We start from the raw sequence: 18,686 nt of genomic DNA, 5'->3' as shown, positions 1-18,686 counted from the left end.
AATAAAATACAGAAATATTAATAATAAATTTTACAGAGACGCGCACCGACAGAAAGACTCAATCTAAGTTCAGGCACCCGAGCTTGCGAAACGGTGCCCCTCTGTCTCAATATGTGTAGACCATGTATCTGATGCTGTCTGCACCAAAGGAGTATTGCATGTCATACTATTTCTGGCCAGACAGCATCAGATACATGGGCTACATATAGAGGGGCACTGTTTTGCTCACTCGGATGCTTTCTCCAGTGATTTAGTTTCAGCAGAGAGGAAAATGCAAAGCGAGAGGGCTCACTCGGCAAAATCTGTCCAGAATAAGAGCCAATTTATGCTTGATCCGAAAATGTGGTCAGCGGCACCTTATGGATGGTGTGTGCCTTCTGAGGTACGCAGAGACCAAATTTACCTCTACTGCACCCTGTGCGCCTTTAAAAGTTTGTAACAATGCACAGAGCTACCTATAGGTCCACATTGACATGATTGGTTGACAGTAGGTGAGGGCGGGAGGTCCTGTATAAACACCAACTCACTTTCTTGACAACTTAATTCACAACATCCCTCGCAAGGATGCCCTGACTTCTGCAGAGGCCGTGTCACAGTAAATGCTGCACAGCCAATGCAGACTCGGATTGACCATGCAGCGCCTTGTAGCCCAATGTGTTTCTATGGGCATAATATGCAGACTTAATCTTATCGCCTGCCTTCCAGATTTTGGGACGAAGACTCCCATTGTTATAGCGAAGACATAACAAAACTGCAATCTTTTTTTGTAAGGGTGAGAATGTTTAATGTACAAACCGGGCGCAAGGGGGCACAAGTGTATTACCGGCTGGTCACATCAAGCCCAGATGATTGTGGAGATCCTTAGCGCCAACTAGCGGCTGTCCGGGCTAGGTAGAGTACCCGGTGGTAGCCGGCTAGTGACAGTGTCTAAGGTTAGCTTGTGACAGTGTCTAAGGTCCGGGAAGGGTCCTGTGCGGAGGCCGGCTAGTCATGACTGTTTAACAGTCTGATGACCTGGAGATTGTCACAGCATTGAGGCACCTATAGTGTCTCCACCTTCTAGCTGGCTGAGGTTCCTGATAATCCTATTGGCCTTCCTGTGACACTGGGTGCTATAGATGTCCTGGAGGGAAGGTGTGCCCCCGATGATGCGTTGGGCTGACCGCACCACCTTCTGGAGAGCCCTGCAGTTGCGGGCGGTGGTGATGCAGTCTGACAGAATGCTCTCGATGGTGCATCTGTAGAAGTTTGTGAGGGTCTTAGGGGCAAAGACACATTTCTTTAGCCTCCTGAGGTTGAAGAGGTGCTGTTGCACCTTCACCACAGTTGGTGTGGAGGGACCACTTCAGGTCTTCAGCGAAGTGCACGCTGAGGATCTTGAAGCTTTTGACCCTCTCCGCTGCGGCCCCTTCAATGTGGATGGGGGGGTGCTCGCTCTGCGGTCTCCTGTAGTCCACGATCAGGTCCTGGCACCACTCGGCCAGTGATCTCACCTTCTCCCTGTCGGCTGTCTCTGTTGGTAATCAGGCCGACCATTGTTGTTGTCAGAAAACCTGATTGAGTTGTAGATGTGCGTGGGCTAAGCAAACACCCCTGTGGGGCTCCCACAGAAACACATTTTACAGACACACGTGGTGTTGTTGCCTACCTTCACCACCTGCGGTCGGCCCATCAGCAAGTCTAAGACCCAGTTGCACAGAGAGGGGTTCAGACCCAAGGCACTGAGCGTACTGATGAGCTTGGAGGGCACTATGGTGTTGAAAGCTGAACTGTAGTCAATGAACCAGGTGGGATAGGGCAGAATGCAGTGCAATGGCGATTGTTTTGTGGGTGGATCTGTTGGGGCGGTATGCAAATTGTAGTGGGTCTAGGCTGTCGGCTAAGGTGGAGGTGATATGATCCTTAACGAGCCTCTCAAAGCACTTCATGATGACAGAAATTAGTGGTACAGGGAGATAGTCATTTAGGTTAGTTACCTTCACTTTCTAGGGTACAGGAACAAGGGTGAACACCTTTAAGCAAGTAGGGACAACATATCGGGATAGGGAGAGATTGAATATGTCTGTAAACACTCCAGCCAGCTGGTCTGCACATGCTCGGAGGACGTATTTAGTATTGTCAAGACTGCAGCCACCCAAGACCGTTTTCTCTACCGCACGGTAATCAGTACCGATGCGCCAAGTCTGGAACCAACAGGACCCTGAACAGCTTCTCTCCCAAGCCATAAGACTGCTAAGTAGTTATCCAAATATATGACCAAAAGTATGCTCGTTGAACATCTCATTCCAAAATCATGGGCATTAATATGGAGTTGGTCACACAGATCTTGACAAACCATTTCTGTATGGGACTCGCTTTGTGCACAGGGCCATTGCCATGCTGGAAACAGGAAAGGGCCTTCCCCAAACTGTTGCCACAAAGTTGGAAGCACAGAATCGTCTAGAATGTCATTGTGTGCTGTAACATTAAGGTTTCCCATCACTGGAACTAAGGGGCCTAGACTGAACCATGAAAAACAGCCCCAGACAACTATTCCTCCACCACCAAAGTTTACAGTTGGCACTATGCATTGGGGCAGGTAGCGTTCTCCTGGCATCCACCAAACCCATATTTGTCCGTTGGACTGTCAGATGGTGAAGCGTGATTCATCACTCCAGAGAACGCGTTTTCACTGCTCCATAGTCCAGTGGCGGTGAGTTTTACACCACTCCAGCTGACGCTTGATATTGCACATGGTGATCTTAGGCGTGCGTGTGGCTGCTCGGCCATGGAAACCCATTTCATGAAGTTCCCAAACAACAGTTATTGTGCTGATGTTGCTTCCAGAGGCAGTTTGGAACTCGTTAGTGAGTTTGGTAACCAAGGACAGACAATTTTTACGTGCTACAGCACTCTGCTGGCCCATTCTGTGAGTTTGTGTGGCCTACCACTTCCCAACTGAGCGGTTACTGCTCCTAGAAGTTTCCACTTCATAATAACAGCACTTACAGTTGACCGGGGCAGCTCAAGCAGGGCAGAAATTGACCAACTGACTTGCTGGAAAGGTGTCATCCTATGACGGTGCCACGTTGAAAAGCATGGAGATCTTCAGTAAGGTAATTCTACTGCCAATGTTTGTCTATGGCGATTGCATGGCTGTGTGCTCGATTTTATACACCTGTCAGCAACAGGTGTGGCTGAAATACCAGAATCCACTAATTTAAATGGGGTGTCCACATACTTTTGTATATATAGTGTAGCTACCCATACTATCTGCATTGACCCATTTTGCGCTGACTCTTCACATACCATGCTGGTACGGTTTATCATCTTTCCTGTTGCCTAGTCACTTTATCCCTCTCTATATGTACATACAGTGCCTTCAGACTATTCACACCCCTTGACTTTTTCACATCTTGCTGTGTTACAGCCTGAATTTAAAATGGATTAAATTGAGATTGTGTCACTGGCATACACACAATAACCGATAATGTCAAAGTGGAATTATGTTTAGACATTTTTACAAGTGGAAAAAAAAAAGTATTCAAACCACTTTATGGCAATCCTAAATAAGTTTAAGAGTAAAAATGTGCTTCAGTCACAAGTTGCATGCTCACTGTGTGCAATTAGTTTAACATGATTTTTGAATGACTACTGCCTCTCTGTACCCCACACATACAATTATCTGTAAGTTCCCTCAGTTGAGCAGTGAATTAAATAGAGTCAACCACAAATACCAGGGAGGTTTTCCAATGCCTCACAAAGAAGGGCACATATTGGTAGATGGGTAAAATAATCATTTTTAAAAAGCAGACATTGAATATCCCTTTCAGCAAGGTGAATATATGAATTACACTTTGGATGGTGTATCAATACACCCAGTCACTACAAAGATACAGGCATCCTTCCTAACTCAGTTGCTGGAAAGGATGGAAACTGCTTAGGGATCTCACTATGAGACCAATGGTGACTTTAAAACAGTTACAGAGTTCAATGGTTGTGATAGAAAACTGAGGATGGATCAAAAGCATTGTAGTTACTCCACAATACTAACCTAAATGACCGAGTGAAAATAAGGAAGCCTGTACAGAATAAAAATATTCCAATAAGGCACGAAAGTAAAATTACAAAAAATGTGGCAAATAAATCAACTTTATGTCCTGAATGCAAAGTGTTGTTTGGGGCAAATCCAACACATCACTGAGTAACACTTAATCTTTTCAAGCATGGTGGTGGTGCATCATGTTATGGTTTTGCTTGTCATCTGCAAGGACAGGGTCGTTTTTGGGGGGGTGAAAAGAAACTGAATAGAGCTAAGCACATGCAAAATCCGAGAGGAAAACATGGTTCAGTCTACTTTCCAACAGACACTGGGAGACAAATTCACCCTTCAGCAGGACAATAACCGAAAACACAAGGCCAAATATACACTGGAGTTGCTTACCTTGCCACATCATACAGACCAAATATCTGATTTTTTAAAGTTCCATACCTTAAACTTGATTGCTGACATTCAAAACATTGCAGGACTATATCAATGGACTAATGAAACAAATGCCAAAAGATCATTTTGGGGGGCAGTTGTCCTTTAACATGCTTGAATTTCTTACCTTGGCTAAGTGTAGAATTGTTATAAACTAAGATTAGTGGCAGTGGAGATTCTTCGATCACTGTGAGATATATAGTTGAAGTCGGAAGTTTACATAGACCTTAGCCAAATACATTTAAACTCAGTTTTTCACAATTCCTGACATTTAATCCTAGTAAAAATTCCGTCTTAGGTCAGTTAGAATCACCATGTTGTTTTAAGAATGTGAAATGTTAGAATAATAGTAGAGAATGGTTTATTTCAGCTTTTATTTCTTTCATCACATTCCCAGTGGGTCAGAAGTTTACATACACTCAATTGCCTTTAAATTGTTTAACTTGGGTCAAACGTTGCGGGTAGCCTTCCACAATAAGTTGGGTGAATTTTGACCCATCCCTCCTGACAAGAGCTGGTGTAACTGAGTCAGGTTTGTAGGCCTCCTTGCTCACACACTTTTTCAGTTCTGCCAACAAATTTTCTATAGGATTGAGGTCAGGGCTTTGTGATGGCCACTCCAATACCTAGATTTTGTTGTCCTTAAGCCATTTTGCCACAACGTTGGAAGTATGTTTGGGGTCATTGTCCATTTGGAAGACCCATTTGCTTTAACTTCCTGACGGATGTCTTGACGTTGCTTCAATATATATCCACATAATTGTCCTACCTCATAATGCCATCTATTTTGTGAAGTGCACCAGTCCCTCCTGCAGCAAAACACCCCCACAACATGATGCTGCCATCCCCGTGCTTCACTGTTGGGATGGTGTTCTTCGGCTTGCAAGCGTCCCCCTTTTTCCTCCAAACATAACAATGGTCATTATGGCCAAACAGTTCTATTTTTCTTTCATCAGACTTCTCCAAAAAGTACAATCTCTGTCCCCATGTGCAGTTGCAAACATTAGTCTGGCTTTTTAATGGCGGTTTTGGAGCAGTGCCTTTTTCCTTGCTGAGCGGCCTTTCAGGATATGTCGATATAGGACTCGTTTTACTGTGGATATAGATACTTTTGTACCCGTGTCCTCCAGCATCTTCACAAGGTCCTTTGCTGTTGTTCTGGGATTGATTTGCACTTTCCGCACAAGTACTTTCATCTCTAGGAGACAGAAAACGTCTCCTTTCTGAGCGGTATGATAACTGCGCGGTCCCATGGTTTTTATACTTGCGTGCTATAGTTTGTAAAGATGAACTTGGTACGTTAAGGCATTTCGAAATTGCTCCCAAAGATGAACCAGACTTGTGGAAGGCTACATTTTTCCCCATGAGGTCTTGGCTGATTTCTTTTGATTTTCCCATGATGGCAAGCAAAGAGGCATTGAGTTTGAAGGTAGGCCTTGAAATACATCCACAAGTATACCTCCAATTGACGTCAATTTGCCTATCAGAAGCTTCTAAAGCCATGACAATTTTCGGGAATTTTCCAAGCTGATTAAAGGCACAGTCAACTTAGTGGATGTAAACTTCTGAGCCACTGGTGATACAATTCCCTGCATCACAATTCACTAAGTGAAATAATCTTACTTGCGTCATCCACTAAGTAGATGTCCTAACCGACTTGCCAAAACTATAGTTTGTTAACAAGAAATTAGTGGTTGAAAAGAGTTAATGACTCCAACCTAAGTTTGTAAACTTCCGACAAACTGTAAGCCTACTATAACTATATAGTAGTAATTTACCCAAGTGAATAAAATAGTGCAATATTAACTTGGTTATAGTGTTAGGCTATTCTAATCACGATGCTTTGGACAGAAGCGCGGCCAGTTTTTACCTGCACAGAGACGATATTAAATGGAACTCGATTTTTCTAGAAAAAGATCATGATTACTTAAGATTCTTAAATTTTAGTTTAATATAAAATCACTAGTGAAGGAAACATACTTTACACACACACACACACACAACACCAAGTCTGCATCTACACATTCAGCCCAATTCTGATTCCCCCCCCACAAATTGGTCTTTTTTTTACACATCAGACCAGCTCTGAAAAAGGGTCAATATGAAAAGATCTGATGTGATTGGTGAAAAGACCAATTAGTGAAATAAAGATCAGAATTGGGCTGCCAGAGTGTACAAGATGGATCATTTAAAAGGTTAGACAGTCAAACATTGACCAAGGAAAGGGTTGTTTTCTTGAAATTATTGATACAAGATTGGGAAACCATTCTTAACATTAGTCCTTGCATGGAATCAAAGTGCTCTCTATCTAGCATTTCTACAATAATTACTATACAGTTCATACATCACATGTATAATTAGTTAGGTTCAAGGGTATAGGACACACCCTACAAGCAGACAGTACAAAGAAAAAAATCTGATCTGAGGACATGCTCCACTAGACCACAGATGCCTAACTCCTAAAAGGCATGATGGGTTAACCATAGGCACTGTGACACTAAATCATGGCTTGTTCTATTCCTGGAGAGTAGGTAGGTAGTGTTTGGAGATTCCCATCTCACTCAAACTGCTATAACTCAACCCATCACTCATCATAATGCAGTGAAGACAGGAACTTATCCACATCCAAGTCATCAGGGAAGGAATCCATTAGTTTCTGCTGTTTCTGAGGAGAAACAAATAATAATAGAGACGCAGTGATTTTAATGTGCTTTCTCACTATACAAGCAAACAGAAAACAGTTTACATTTCATTCACGGTCGTCATGTCAAATATCTACGATTGGGTAGATGCAATTACATTCCATTTTTAACCTTAGGAAGGATTAGGATACACAGCTTGAACAGAACATTTTGTATGTTTTGCACACCTCTGCTTTCTTCTTACTACCAGATGAACCGGAGAGATCTTTCTTTGCTGGCAGGCTGGCCAGGGGCTCGGGCTGCTTGCGCTTCTTGCTCTTGGCAGCTACAGTGGCCACTGTTCCAGTCCCCTCCTGGTGCAAGCTGTCTTTCAGTGGGGTGCCTGTCCTGGCGATGGCAGCTCGGGATAGGATCATCAGTGTGTGGGCCGCCATGTTGATGCTGTTTTCACTCCCTGCCTCACTGGCTGGGCTGCAGGAGGGAAGGTCCGGGGTGGCGGGAGGGACCAGGGGCCTGGGGGTGCCCTCTCCATCCCTGCCTAGCCTCTGACGTGCAGGGGTCCTGGGGCAGTCTAGAGTTTCCTGGAGACGACCAGGGGTCAGAGGAAGAGGCAGGTCCGGACAGCCCATGCCTAGCCTCTTAGAAGGGGTGGAGGGAGGGTTTAGACCCTGGATGTCGTGGAGCATTTCGGCCGCCTGCTTGGTCAGCGGGCTGGTCTTGGAGGGGGTTTTGCTGGAGCTAGCCTGGGGGACAGGGGTTTGTGAGCCCACTGGGGCCTGGCTGAACTCTCTTGGTGCTGGTGTGGTCTGCTGCTCTCGCCTGCCTCCCTCCAGCTCATTCTCCTTATTGGCAGTGACATGAGGGGGGTCCTGAGAAGATGTAATTTTCTCGGTCTGTCCCTCCCACTCCTTGGCAGGAGATTTTTCAGTAGACTCTTGTCTACTTGTGTCCTCCTTTTCTTTCCTGCTCCCTGATCTCAGTCTGTGATCAGAGGAAGAAGACCTGGAGCTCTGGGCATCCTTAGATTCTGTTCCACCATCATCCTTCTGGTCTGCTGATTGTGATCTCTTTCTGGACTCTGACTGTGAGGCATCAGTCTTACTGCTACCAGCACTCTGAAATCTACTGGTACTTGCAGTTTGACCTCTAGCATTTTGATCCGTGTCCCTCTTTGAAGGGGTCTTTTTCACAGCTTCTTTCTGATTTTGGTCAGTGGAGGATTTCTCGGTCTCTGTTCCGGTCCATGATGTTTGAGTGTTGTCTGTGCATCTTACAGTCTCTATTCTCCTTTTTGGCCTGCTGCTACCCAAGATAGCAGAATTTGCTGAGGCCAATTTAGTTCTCTCTTTCTCCAACTGTTGGACAGAAGGTGATACAGGAGTAGGTGTTGCTTTGGAGGAGAAAGCAATTTTTCTGGTCTGAGTGGCAGTTTTACTAGCAGACCCATCAAAGCAAAGCATCCTTCTATGGCTGGGGCTCAAGCCAACTGCTACCTTCTGCTGCCCTGTGCTTTCAGAGGATTGCCCCTGAACCTGCTTTGTAATCATATTCGATCCAGAAGCTCCCATTTTGTCTGAAATGCACACGCAAGCAACAACATTTGTGAACAAAACAACAGTAAACAGACAATGACATTATATATGACTGAACACTAATCCTTACCTGAGACTGTGGTGTCCTTGGGTGCCAGTTTAGGCTTGGTTTTCACTGCTACTGGCTGCTTTGCTGAAACAGGGCTAGGCATGGCTATCAACTAACAGACAAATGATCACTAGATGTACATGTTACTGTAGCTAAGGTAGCCTATCAGTTAAAGAAAAGAGATTAAATGCAAATATGTAAAAGTTTTTATTTTTCATTTATACAATGAAAAGGAGTGCTTACCTGATTAGGAACTATTGAGAACTGTCCTGCATTATTCTGCCCAACAACAGATACAGGAACCACCATGTGTTGCAGCATGGGCTGAACTGGTGAAGATATAATGAGTCTAGATCCTGGAAGGATATAAACTGGTTAGACATTTCACTCCAGCAAAACAGCATGGCAAATTAAATGAGTGATGACTAATAGGTAATTCCACAGTAAGGGAGTTGTGTTGAGACTTAAGTATGACAAACAAAAGCTATTGATTTCAGAGTTGAACAAACCTTACAACTTCATGCACAAGTACTACTTTTAACAATTTACACAGAATAAAAAAATATATAACATTTACTGGAAGAACTGGGCAGATGCAAAGTTTGGTAACATAACGTCCACGTTTTAAATATATTAAGATTTAACGATGACTGCAGAAAGAATGATGTGTTAACTATGACATTTATATATTTTGGCTATTGAACTAAAGTAACTGAAGTGGATTTACACCCTGTAACATAATTGCAGTAACGGAATTTCATCATGGATCCCTGATCTGTACTACACAGAAATGCGTAATTATGAATTCCCTTCATGGTGATGTATCCTAAATAGGTACACAAAGGTGTAATGCCACATCCTCCTTTGCATATTTGGGTATTGTTCTCCACACTGGCTATTATTTTTAATAAGCTCTGTCCTCAAACAAGACCAAATTTGGTTGGTCCAAATCTGAACCAATAATAGACGTCTATGTTTCACAAGTTTGGACATCAAAGCACAGCACAGTAGAGCTCAGTAGAGTACAGTACCGCACTGAACTATACTCTACTTTTCCTTACTGTGCTCTACTGTACTGTGCTGTTCAAACTTGTGAACCAAACTGTGTTTTGTGACTACTATGATTTCCCATTATAACTGTTGGGTTCTGAGAATCTGAAATATACTTATTCATGTCACTGAGGAAGCGAGGGTAATGTATAACGTTTACATTATAGCAGGTATCCTATTGAAATATTGAGTGCTTAAGGTTAGAGGGTCTACACCATAAGTAAATGGTTATCTGTGGGAGGAAGGTATATAGTGTGTGCAATTAAGCTTGGAATGTACTGAATGCAGGGACGTGGCAGGCATTGATAAGGAGAGAGGGCTATGGATTAGTGACGAAGGGGGTCGAGGTCATATCACGCTAAGGGAGAAAGAAAAGTTTAGTAAAGATACAATGTTTGTTCAGATGTGTAGGAGGAGACGCAGCCTGGGAGGGTTAAATATCAGTGCTTGTGTGAGAATGTTTGTGTCTAATGCAGCTGTATTGATCCTCTGGGAAGGATAAACTTGGTTCAGCTTTCATAGTGTCCGTAGAGTTTCTCTGAACATTAGAACCAATAGCAGACATTCCGTTACAGATGTCAGAAAGTCAAGTTTTAATCACTTAATTCATGAACAAAATTGATATCAGTAAAAGCACGATAACTAATTGATAGGTCTACGTCCATGATCCTCCCTCTTCATGAGGAAGATAAATTAGAAAAGATCTTAAAGACGTGGGTTTTTGGTAATGAAATTTCAAGGCACAAGGCCATGTTTCTTAAATGTACAGAAAGCAGAACAATTTCTCCAAAACTACATACAAGTCTTGATATAAGTTGGCAGGGGTCATTTCTTTAACATTGTGTTTTGATGTATTTCTAATAGTTATTCTGGTAGATGTTTTCTAAGACTCCTTTTACATCTGTTTGACCAGAAATCAAAGCATTTGCTTATTCATAATTTTTAGGATGGAAAATGGTCAGAAAATGTAAACTTCATTTTGAAATGCAACTGTGAACTTCATATGTTGGTGCTCATTGGTCCTTTTACATGGAAATTACCTATAGCTTTATGAAGTACAAAATATTAAAGCTGCAATATGTAACTTTCTGGGCGACCCGACCAAATTCACATAGAAATGTGTGTTATTGATCTGTCAATCTGATTGAATGCAAGTCTAAGAAGCGGTAATCAGTTTTTTGTGCACTATTTCTATGCTTCCCGTTCTTAAGTTTAGTTTGAGTCCTTCGGTTTTGTACACAAGCTTCCAACAGCTGAAAATACAATATTTTTAGTTATGGAAAATTTATTTCACAGCAGTTTAGATGGTACAATGATTCTCTACACTAGACTTGCTTGTTTTGTCACAAACTGAAATTAGGCAAACTATTAGAATTTTTGCATAGTGCATCTTTAAGTATTTAAACTCTGTCTTACCAGGGGAATAGCGGGGTGGAGTGGCCAGAGCATATGAGGTCGGGGGTACTGTCGGTACCTGTGGGGCGCCACTGGGTAACATCACCTTGTTGGCTTGGTGGTTTGTGGCTGTTGTGTCTGTCACTAAGATGTAGCTGTTGGTGGATGTGGCTGAATCAAAGGGCAGCTGAATGTAGTAGCCTGGTTGTGTCATCGCAGATGACGTCCCTGCCAATGCTGCCACATCCCCTGCTTTCTCACTAAGAGGAGTCTCTGCTGGCTGGAGGACTTCTGTCCTCTGTAAACTGGTCACCGCCTGCACCGTCTCCTCCTGAGCCATGGGGGAGCCACTGAGGGCCGAGGCCTTAGCAGGTGACTTGGTGGGGGAGGAGAGGAAGATGGTGGGGATCCTGTCCCCAGTGATGCTGGACACAGCCTGGTTCAGGGCTGAGTCACAGGAGGGCTCCCCTTGTTCATCACTGATGATGATCTTCAGGGCTACAATCTTACTGGGGTCAACTTCCTTGCTTGTGGGGTTGGGGTTTGGGATGAAGGTTGGGGCAGCAGGAGTGGTTGATGTTTTAACTGTTGATGGGACAGCCATAGAGGGTATGGTCTGTGGTAGAGGTTGGGAAATTTCTACACTGCTGGGAGGGGTCATATTCCTGTGAGACAGGTTAGAGGCCTGTATGGGAGCCTTGTTTGACTGATCCAGCGCTGGCATGGAATTAGACAGGCCAGGTGAAGAGTTAAGAAGTGATGCTTGGTTATCCATCACTTGTCCATCATCAACCCCCACGGGGTTCTCATTGCCCAATATGTTTTTGACAGCAGAGACCATACTGGTTTCAGATGAAGCTGCATTGCATGCTGACACCAGATTATTTGTTCCACTCTCCTGTCTGACTGGCTCAAAGAGATCTGGGAGAGCTATATTGTGAAGGGGAGGAGTATTCAGAGGCTCATCTATATCCACGCCTGATCCATCCTGATCAAAGATGGAGCCGGAGTCAACAGTATCAGAGTCCTTGGCGGCAGAAAAGGCAGCAACAGTAAGTTTATCGATATGTGCTGACGGTTCAGTTGAGCTAGCTCCCCTTCTCGACCCTCTGGTACTGAGTCCAGGAGTTGTTGAGCTAGCTCCCCTTCTTGACCCTCTGGTACTGGGTCCAGGAGTTGTTGAGCTAGTTCCCCTTCTCGACCCTCTGGTACTGGGTCCAGGAGTTGTTGAGCTGGCTCCCTTTCTCGACACTCTGGTACTGGGTCCAGGAGTTGTTGAGCTAGCTCCCCTTCTCGACCCTCTGGTACTGGGTCCAGGAGTTGCATTTGAAGTGCTTGAAACATGAGGTGCAGATTTCCTTGTTTTCTTACTCTTGGGCTCTTGACTAGACTTTGTCGCTCTAGTTGTTGTTTCTTGCCCTTGTGTCGAATTTTCAGGCCCAGTGCCTGAGAAATGAGAGAAAAATCCCATTGTCAGAAAGAGGTTTCTGATGAAGCAGCAATATTGTTTAGTATATGATTCCATCAGATCATGAGGACTTTGTCCATACCTGAATCTCCAGTCTCAGGAGAGCCATCAATACATCTAGTCTCAGTCTCACCATTCTCTGTGGTGGTATTGCTCACATTCCCAGCTCCTTGTTCAGTATCCTCACTGGTTTTGCTTTTGCCTTAATGCAAAGAATCAAGAGATTTAGTGGAAGAATGTGATTTTATATAATCTTAGTCAAACATTAAATCAACAGGCCCACTTCATGCATTGGAGCAACAAAATCCTGCACATGATTAAATCGTCAGCAAAGTTGAAAAGGTTTACCGTAATCAAAGAGGTCAAAGAGAGCCTGGAAGGCTGGGTCAGACTCTGTCTGCTCCAAGATGTCTTGTATAACATCATTAGACATATGGATTTCCCCCTGCACAGAGTAAATGTCAGGAGAAAGCACATATCCACACTATGCACTAAAGACTGACAATGTTCCCTTAGGTCAAGTGGATAAATTAGGAATAGCAAGTCTGTGAGAACATGACATTACCTGCAGGCCCAGAATTTCATCTATGGACTGGTCAGGCTCCATGGTGCTGCATGATGCCTTTAAAGCCTGTGGACTGCCATCACTATAAGTAGAGAGAAAGAAACACATGTACAGGTAAGAAATATCTACTCAACAGCCAAATGTAATTTAGTCAGTACTGTTCAAATGTTACAAAAGAAGATGTACTTTAATTATTACCTTGCTAGGATTTTGTTGATGTTTTCAGCAAGCTTCTCTTGTAAGGACTTGTCATTTAGAATCCTCTCTCTTGCATTTTGTATCACCATTTGCTGCAAAGATAAACAATTCAATGAATCGACAGGTTAGGAGTTTTCAAATGCAACATATTTATAGAAAAACAGAGTATTAACTTTGTTTTGTACTCACAGGGAAATTCTCTGTGACTGTCTCTTCACTCTGGGGCTCAGCTGTCAGGCTACTGGCCGCCATGTTGGTTCTTCCATTCCCACCAGATCCACTGAAGCCCCCACCTCTCCTCCTGGGGGAGTCACTGGGAAGATTACTCGTCATAACGCAATCTACTAGGGATGGGCATCTTTCATTTTCAAGATGATTCGATACGCATCTAGATACATGGGCTTCAAAACATTACAGGAACAACAAGTTTTACTCTGAAACTAGTTGGTGCAATTCGGTTTGATTCGATACACTAACATTTCTTGCAGAAACACATTCAAATTCTGCTGCTGATGGGAGCTCATGAGCTGGGCCTCTCTGAGCTGACTTCGGTGTGTGTGGTGTGTAAATGACGCATGTCTATGGTGTATGTAGGCACCTGAGCTGAATCATAAAGGAGGCTTCTATCATCCCACTACCAGATTGGGGTGGGGCGGGGGGCAGCAATGTAGCCTGTTTTCATGTCTCTGTCACCCACGAATTAAATTGTAATATAATAATGTATCAATATTTATAATTTACAAACTAGCTATGACATAGCCAATGAATATATAGCAACAACTTTGGATTTCACCCCCCATCTTAAAATCAAATGGTTTTCAATTATCTTCTTTCGCATCGGCCATGTAGTCCGTCTCGCAAAAGTGATTGCTGTCCTCATTATGAAATTATCAACTTTACTCTGTATATCGGGGCGACAGGTAGCCTAGCGGTTATAGCATTGGGCCAGTAACCAAAAGGTTGCTGGTTTGAATACCTGTGCCGACAAGGTAAAAAAAAATATATATATATTATCTGTCAATGTGCCCTTGACCACAATTTGCTCCAGGAGCACTGTACTATTTTTTTTATGACAATATACACTGACTGTTTGAAGCAAAACTACCCAAACTATTGCTGATGGTAAAACCGAACAATCCAAATCAAATCTATTGTCAACCCCATTCAGCAGATATAGCCAGATGAGAGTTGCGTCTCTGGTAGCTAAAAAAAAAACATTTTCAACAGTGCATAGATAACAATAACCTAGCAAATTACATAGGTTGTCACTCAACCAATAAAGCCTAATATCACGCAAGCCATTGTAGTATTTGAATGCTGAAGGTGCTGCGCAGATGTGCACGATGCTGGCTCAGTGCACAGTTTGACTAGGCTACTGATCTGGCCTGGGGTTGTTCGGCATTCAAAATGGCTTGTAGATCAATGACTGACAACACAGTTAGTGCCTTCACAAAATAGTCATACCCCTCAACTTATTCCACATTTTGTTGTGTTACAGCCTGAATTCAAAACGGATTACATTAAAATGTTCCTATCAGTCATCTACACACAATATTTCATAATGACAAAGTGAAACAATGTTTTTAGAAATGTTTTCTAATTGATTGAAAATTAAATACAGAATCATTCATTTACATAAGTATTCACATCCCTTTGCTATGACACTCCAAATTGAGCTCAGATGTACATCCAATTTCCTTTGATCATCCTCGAGATGTCACTACAACTTGATGGACAATTCAATTGTTTGGGCATGATTTAGAAAGAAAGACCTGTCTATATAAGGTCCCACAGTCCATGTCAGAGCAGAAACTATACCATGAAGTCCAAGGAACTGTCAGTAGATTTCCGAGATATATTCCTCATCACAATTCTATCTGAGGAAGGGTATAAAGCCATTTCAAGAATGTTGAATGTTTTCAAGAGCAGTGGTCTCAATCATTGGGAAATTGATAAAATATGGATCTACGCAGACTCTACCTCAGACTGGGGGCGAAGATTTACGTTCAGGACAATGACCCCAAGCATACAGCAAAAGCAACGCGGGAATGGCTTCAGAACAAGAATGTGAAAGTCCCCGAGTCGCCCAGCCAAAGCCCAGACTTGAATCCCATTGAAAATCTGTGGAAAGACTTGAAGATTGCTGTTCACCACCATGCCCCATCTAATTTAAGAGCTTGAGAAAATCTGCAGGAAAGCATGGGAGAAAATCCCCCAATCCAGATGTCCAAAGCTGATACAGACCTACCCAAGACAACTCAAAAATGTAATGGCCGCCAAAGATTGACTCAGGGGTGTGAATACTTTTGTAAATGAGCTCTATGTATTCCATTTTCTGTAAATTTGAAAACATTTTAAAAACATGTTTTCACTTTGTCATTATAGGGCATTGTGTATTCATGGGTGAGAAACAATTTTGTTCCATTTTGAATTCAGGCTGTAACAACAAAGAGGGGTTTGAATACTTTCTGAAGGCACTGTAACTGTGTTGAGAGTCATTGATCTACAAGGAGAGGATGCATTTGTTGTCAACAAAGATGAGAGGTATTTCGCGAAGTTAGAAACAATGTAATTTGAGCAACAAAAAAAAAGAAGTGTGAACCGCCAATTCATAATGCTTAAATACATTTTCTGACCGATTACATGCTAAATTTGGCTTATTTGGGGTCCACGGACTGATAGTTTAATCTTTAAACATTTTAATAATGGACCAATGTGTATAGTTGAATCGTTACACCACTAGAATCTACACACGGGTAAGAACTTTTAAGAACCTACAAATGGATGACAATGACTATCTCACCATTTCCGACGCCCTGGGGATAATGGTCCTGGTGTTAACCGGTTGTCTGGAACCATTATTTGCAATGGTGACTCTCCTGTAAAAACAAAAACAAATGTTTATTATTCAATTAAGCTTTAATGACAACTTTTCCTACAAGTTGGTATTAATGTCCATAATATTTACAGTAATCGATGGTTAAAATGAGATGTGATAGACATACACCTACTGTAACAACCTTCCCCAGTACACTGCTGTTCATGGAGGTGTTTACTTACGGTTCACATTGATGAGTAGACGTCCTCCATCTTGGATCTGGGGCGATGTGCTGCAGATGGGGGAGGGTCTGGTCAGCTGGGAGCTGTAGCAGACTGGGGTTGAGTGTCCCAAGATGCTCTGAGGGGTATCGAGGGGGCTGGAAAAGCCCTGGGCCAACAGAGGGGCCGACGATGACAGAAATGCAGAGCTGGGGGACTGCGTTGATGACAAGGCTTTCTGTCGCCCCCTCATGTTCACGATCCCATTACGTGTGCGGACTGCAGAGGAAATAGGTTTATGAATCACGTCATACAGCAGGGTTCCCCAATAGGCGGCCAGTGGGTGAATTCTTTCGGCCCACCATGTTTTCTGAGCAGAAAATATAATTGCTTGGACATAAAATATTGTAAAGTCAACAGGAAATTTGTATTCCCACACATAAATAAGGAGGAATATTGGATCGTATACCAATGTAATGAAGGTTGAAAATTATTAAGTTTTTCTCAAATACCTGGTTTAGGATTCTTACGGTCAATTTGCAGTGTACACAACAATTAGCTTTTTGTGTGAAGTAACCTTTATAGTTATGCTGCCATATAGCCAGCAGTCTGCCTCCTGTTTAGTCAATGTTTGCAATGACCATGAAAAAGAGCATTAAATCGCTATTGACTGCTGTTTTGTGAACAAGTGAATGACTGAAAAGCAACTGAAAGGAGGTAGGCTAGTGGATCCTGCATGCGCAGAAATCTTTGCATTTTTTGCAAAAGCAAGTCTGACTCCAGAAAATCTGGAACCACAGCCACTCCAAACGATTCTTTACTATGTTCCAAGTCCGCTCTGGCTCAAGGGGAAAAAAACATCCCTCGGCTGAATGTAATTAGGGACTCCTGCCATACAGCCATGGAGTTCTGCGCTCTGCATGACTGTTTGAGCCACACAACATTATAAAGAGACAATAAAATCCAAGTTCATAGGTCGTACTAAGATCATAACCATTTAACTTCCAAGAATATTTAATAAAGCACTTACGTCTTTGATTCTGGCTAACAGCTGGGGAGTTCTGCATAGACCTAAGGAAAGAAAGAAGTTGAATTGAAGATGTCAGTAAGTGCACTATGATTGAGTGACACCATCAAACAGCAATCTGTTGGTGAGTTCCTTACTTTATTTGATTGAGTGTGAAATCAAGCTTTTTCCACAATGATGTCATCATGACAGGTATCTGAGTCTCTTCACTGGTCTCTAAGCAGAAATAGCAGGGGGGGTGACAACCAATAATACAATACATACACGTGAAAGTCCTGTACTCATTTACTGAAAGTGGTAGAGGTCAGAAGTTACGCTTACCTTTAGCTTTGACAGCAACATATTCATTCAAAATGGTTGTCAGGTTTTTCCCGAAGAGGGACTGCAATGGGAATACACATGGATTAGCTACCTAGCTAAGTAATCCACTAAAGAACTTACTGTAGCTAGATATTGTCATTACAATGACAGAGTTGAACACAGCTATATGCAGTCTGAACTGACAACAAACTTACAAACACACAAGCAGGAATAGTTCCATCATCTGAGCTGTGTTCTGCGTACTCCTTCAAATTGGGGCTTTCGCGAATGAATGCCTGGCTTGTATTACACAGTCCCTCTTGTTGCAGGTATCCTGTAAAAACAGTGTACAAGAGAGAAGCTGAATTGGAGGCTCAGCTTGTCAAAATCATCTAGATTTTTGCTTACTACAGTGCAGCTCTCCTTGCAATATCATCAGCAGGGTCTTACAGATAGCAATCTGACATTAGTTAGCTTCATGCTACTGCCATTAGGTTAGCTAGCAACACAAACAGGACCCAGTTTGATTTACCTAAAACGAGACGCGCCATGTCAGACGGAAGCAACATGGTTGCAATGTCGAATTATTGCAACAATTACAAATTACATTCTCTGTCAAATCAGGTAAGAATACATTTAATCTCGAATAAAGCAAGTACATTTGTCAAAACATCCAGTGTGTTGTGTAAGCAACATCCTACGAGTTGTGAAAAGGCGGGGAACTCGAGCACATGTAACCCGGAATTTCCATAATATTTAGCATATGTGCATTATGGGAAATGGTGTTTAAATGGTGAGTGTCCACTTTCAGTTTTTTAGTAAATTTCAAGTTACTTCCACGAAATTACATATAAGCTGATGTCAGTTTGTCATTGTAGTTTGTTTAGCTGATTATTATT

The 18,686-nt window shown here is 42.7% G+C and overlaps 1 protein-coding gene across 3 annotated transcripts; it reads right to left on the bottom strand.

The window, feature by feature from the left end:
• Positions 1–6,393: 6,393 nt before the first annotated feature.
• On the bottom strand, positions 6,394–18,529 carry LOC109909173 (protein NPAT). Of its 3 annotated transcripts, none has more exons than XM_031795659.1 (17): positions 18,447–18,529; positions 18,003–18,121; positions 17,809–17,869; positions 17,625–17,703; positions 17,491–17,531; positions 16,482–16,739; positions 16,225–16,300; positions 13,611–13,734; positions 13,422–13,513; positions 13,224–13,305; positions 13,007–13,103; positions 12,741–12,860; positions 11,212–12,636; positions 8,989–9,101; positions 8,767–8,857; positions 7,332–8,677; positions 6,394–7,127 (listed from the first exon to the last, which is right to left on the bottom strand). In XM_031795659.1, exons 4-17 carry the CDS (start codon positions 17,672–17,674, stop codon positions 7,047–7,049), a joined length of 3,996 nt encoding a protein of 1,331 aa, XP_031651519.1. In that variant the 5' UTR covers positions 17,675–17,703; positions 17,809–17,869; positions 18,003–18,121; positions 18,447–18,529; the 3' UTR covers positions 6,394–7,046. The 3 variants fall into 3 exon arrangements, with proteins under 3 accessions (XP_031651519.1, XP_020363757.1, XP_020363758.1); XM_020508168.2 differs by having other exon boundaries at positions 18,320–18,511; XM_020508169.2 differs by having other exon boundaries at positions 13,611–13,722; positions 18,320–18,511.
• Between the last annotated feature and the right edge of the window lie 157 nt (positions 18,530–18,686).

The sequence above is a fragment of the Oncorhynchus kisutch genome, linkage group LG18 (genome assembly GCF_002021735.2).
Source record: "Oncorhynchus kisutch isolate 150728-3 linkage group LG18, Okis_V2, whole genome shotgun sequence".
Taxonomy (NCBI): Eukaryota; Metazoa; Chordata; class Actinopteri; order Salmoniformes; family Salmonidae; genus Oncorhynchus; species Oncorhynchus kisutch.
Note: the sequence above shows the minus strand (reverse complement) of the source record. Positions and strands in the feature narration are given on the sequence as shown.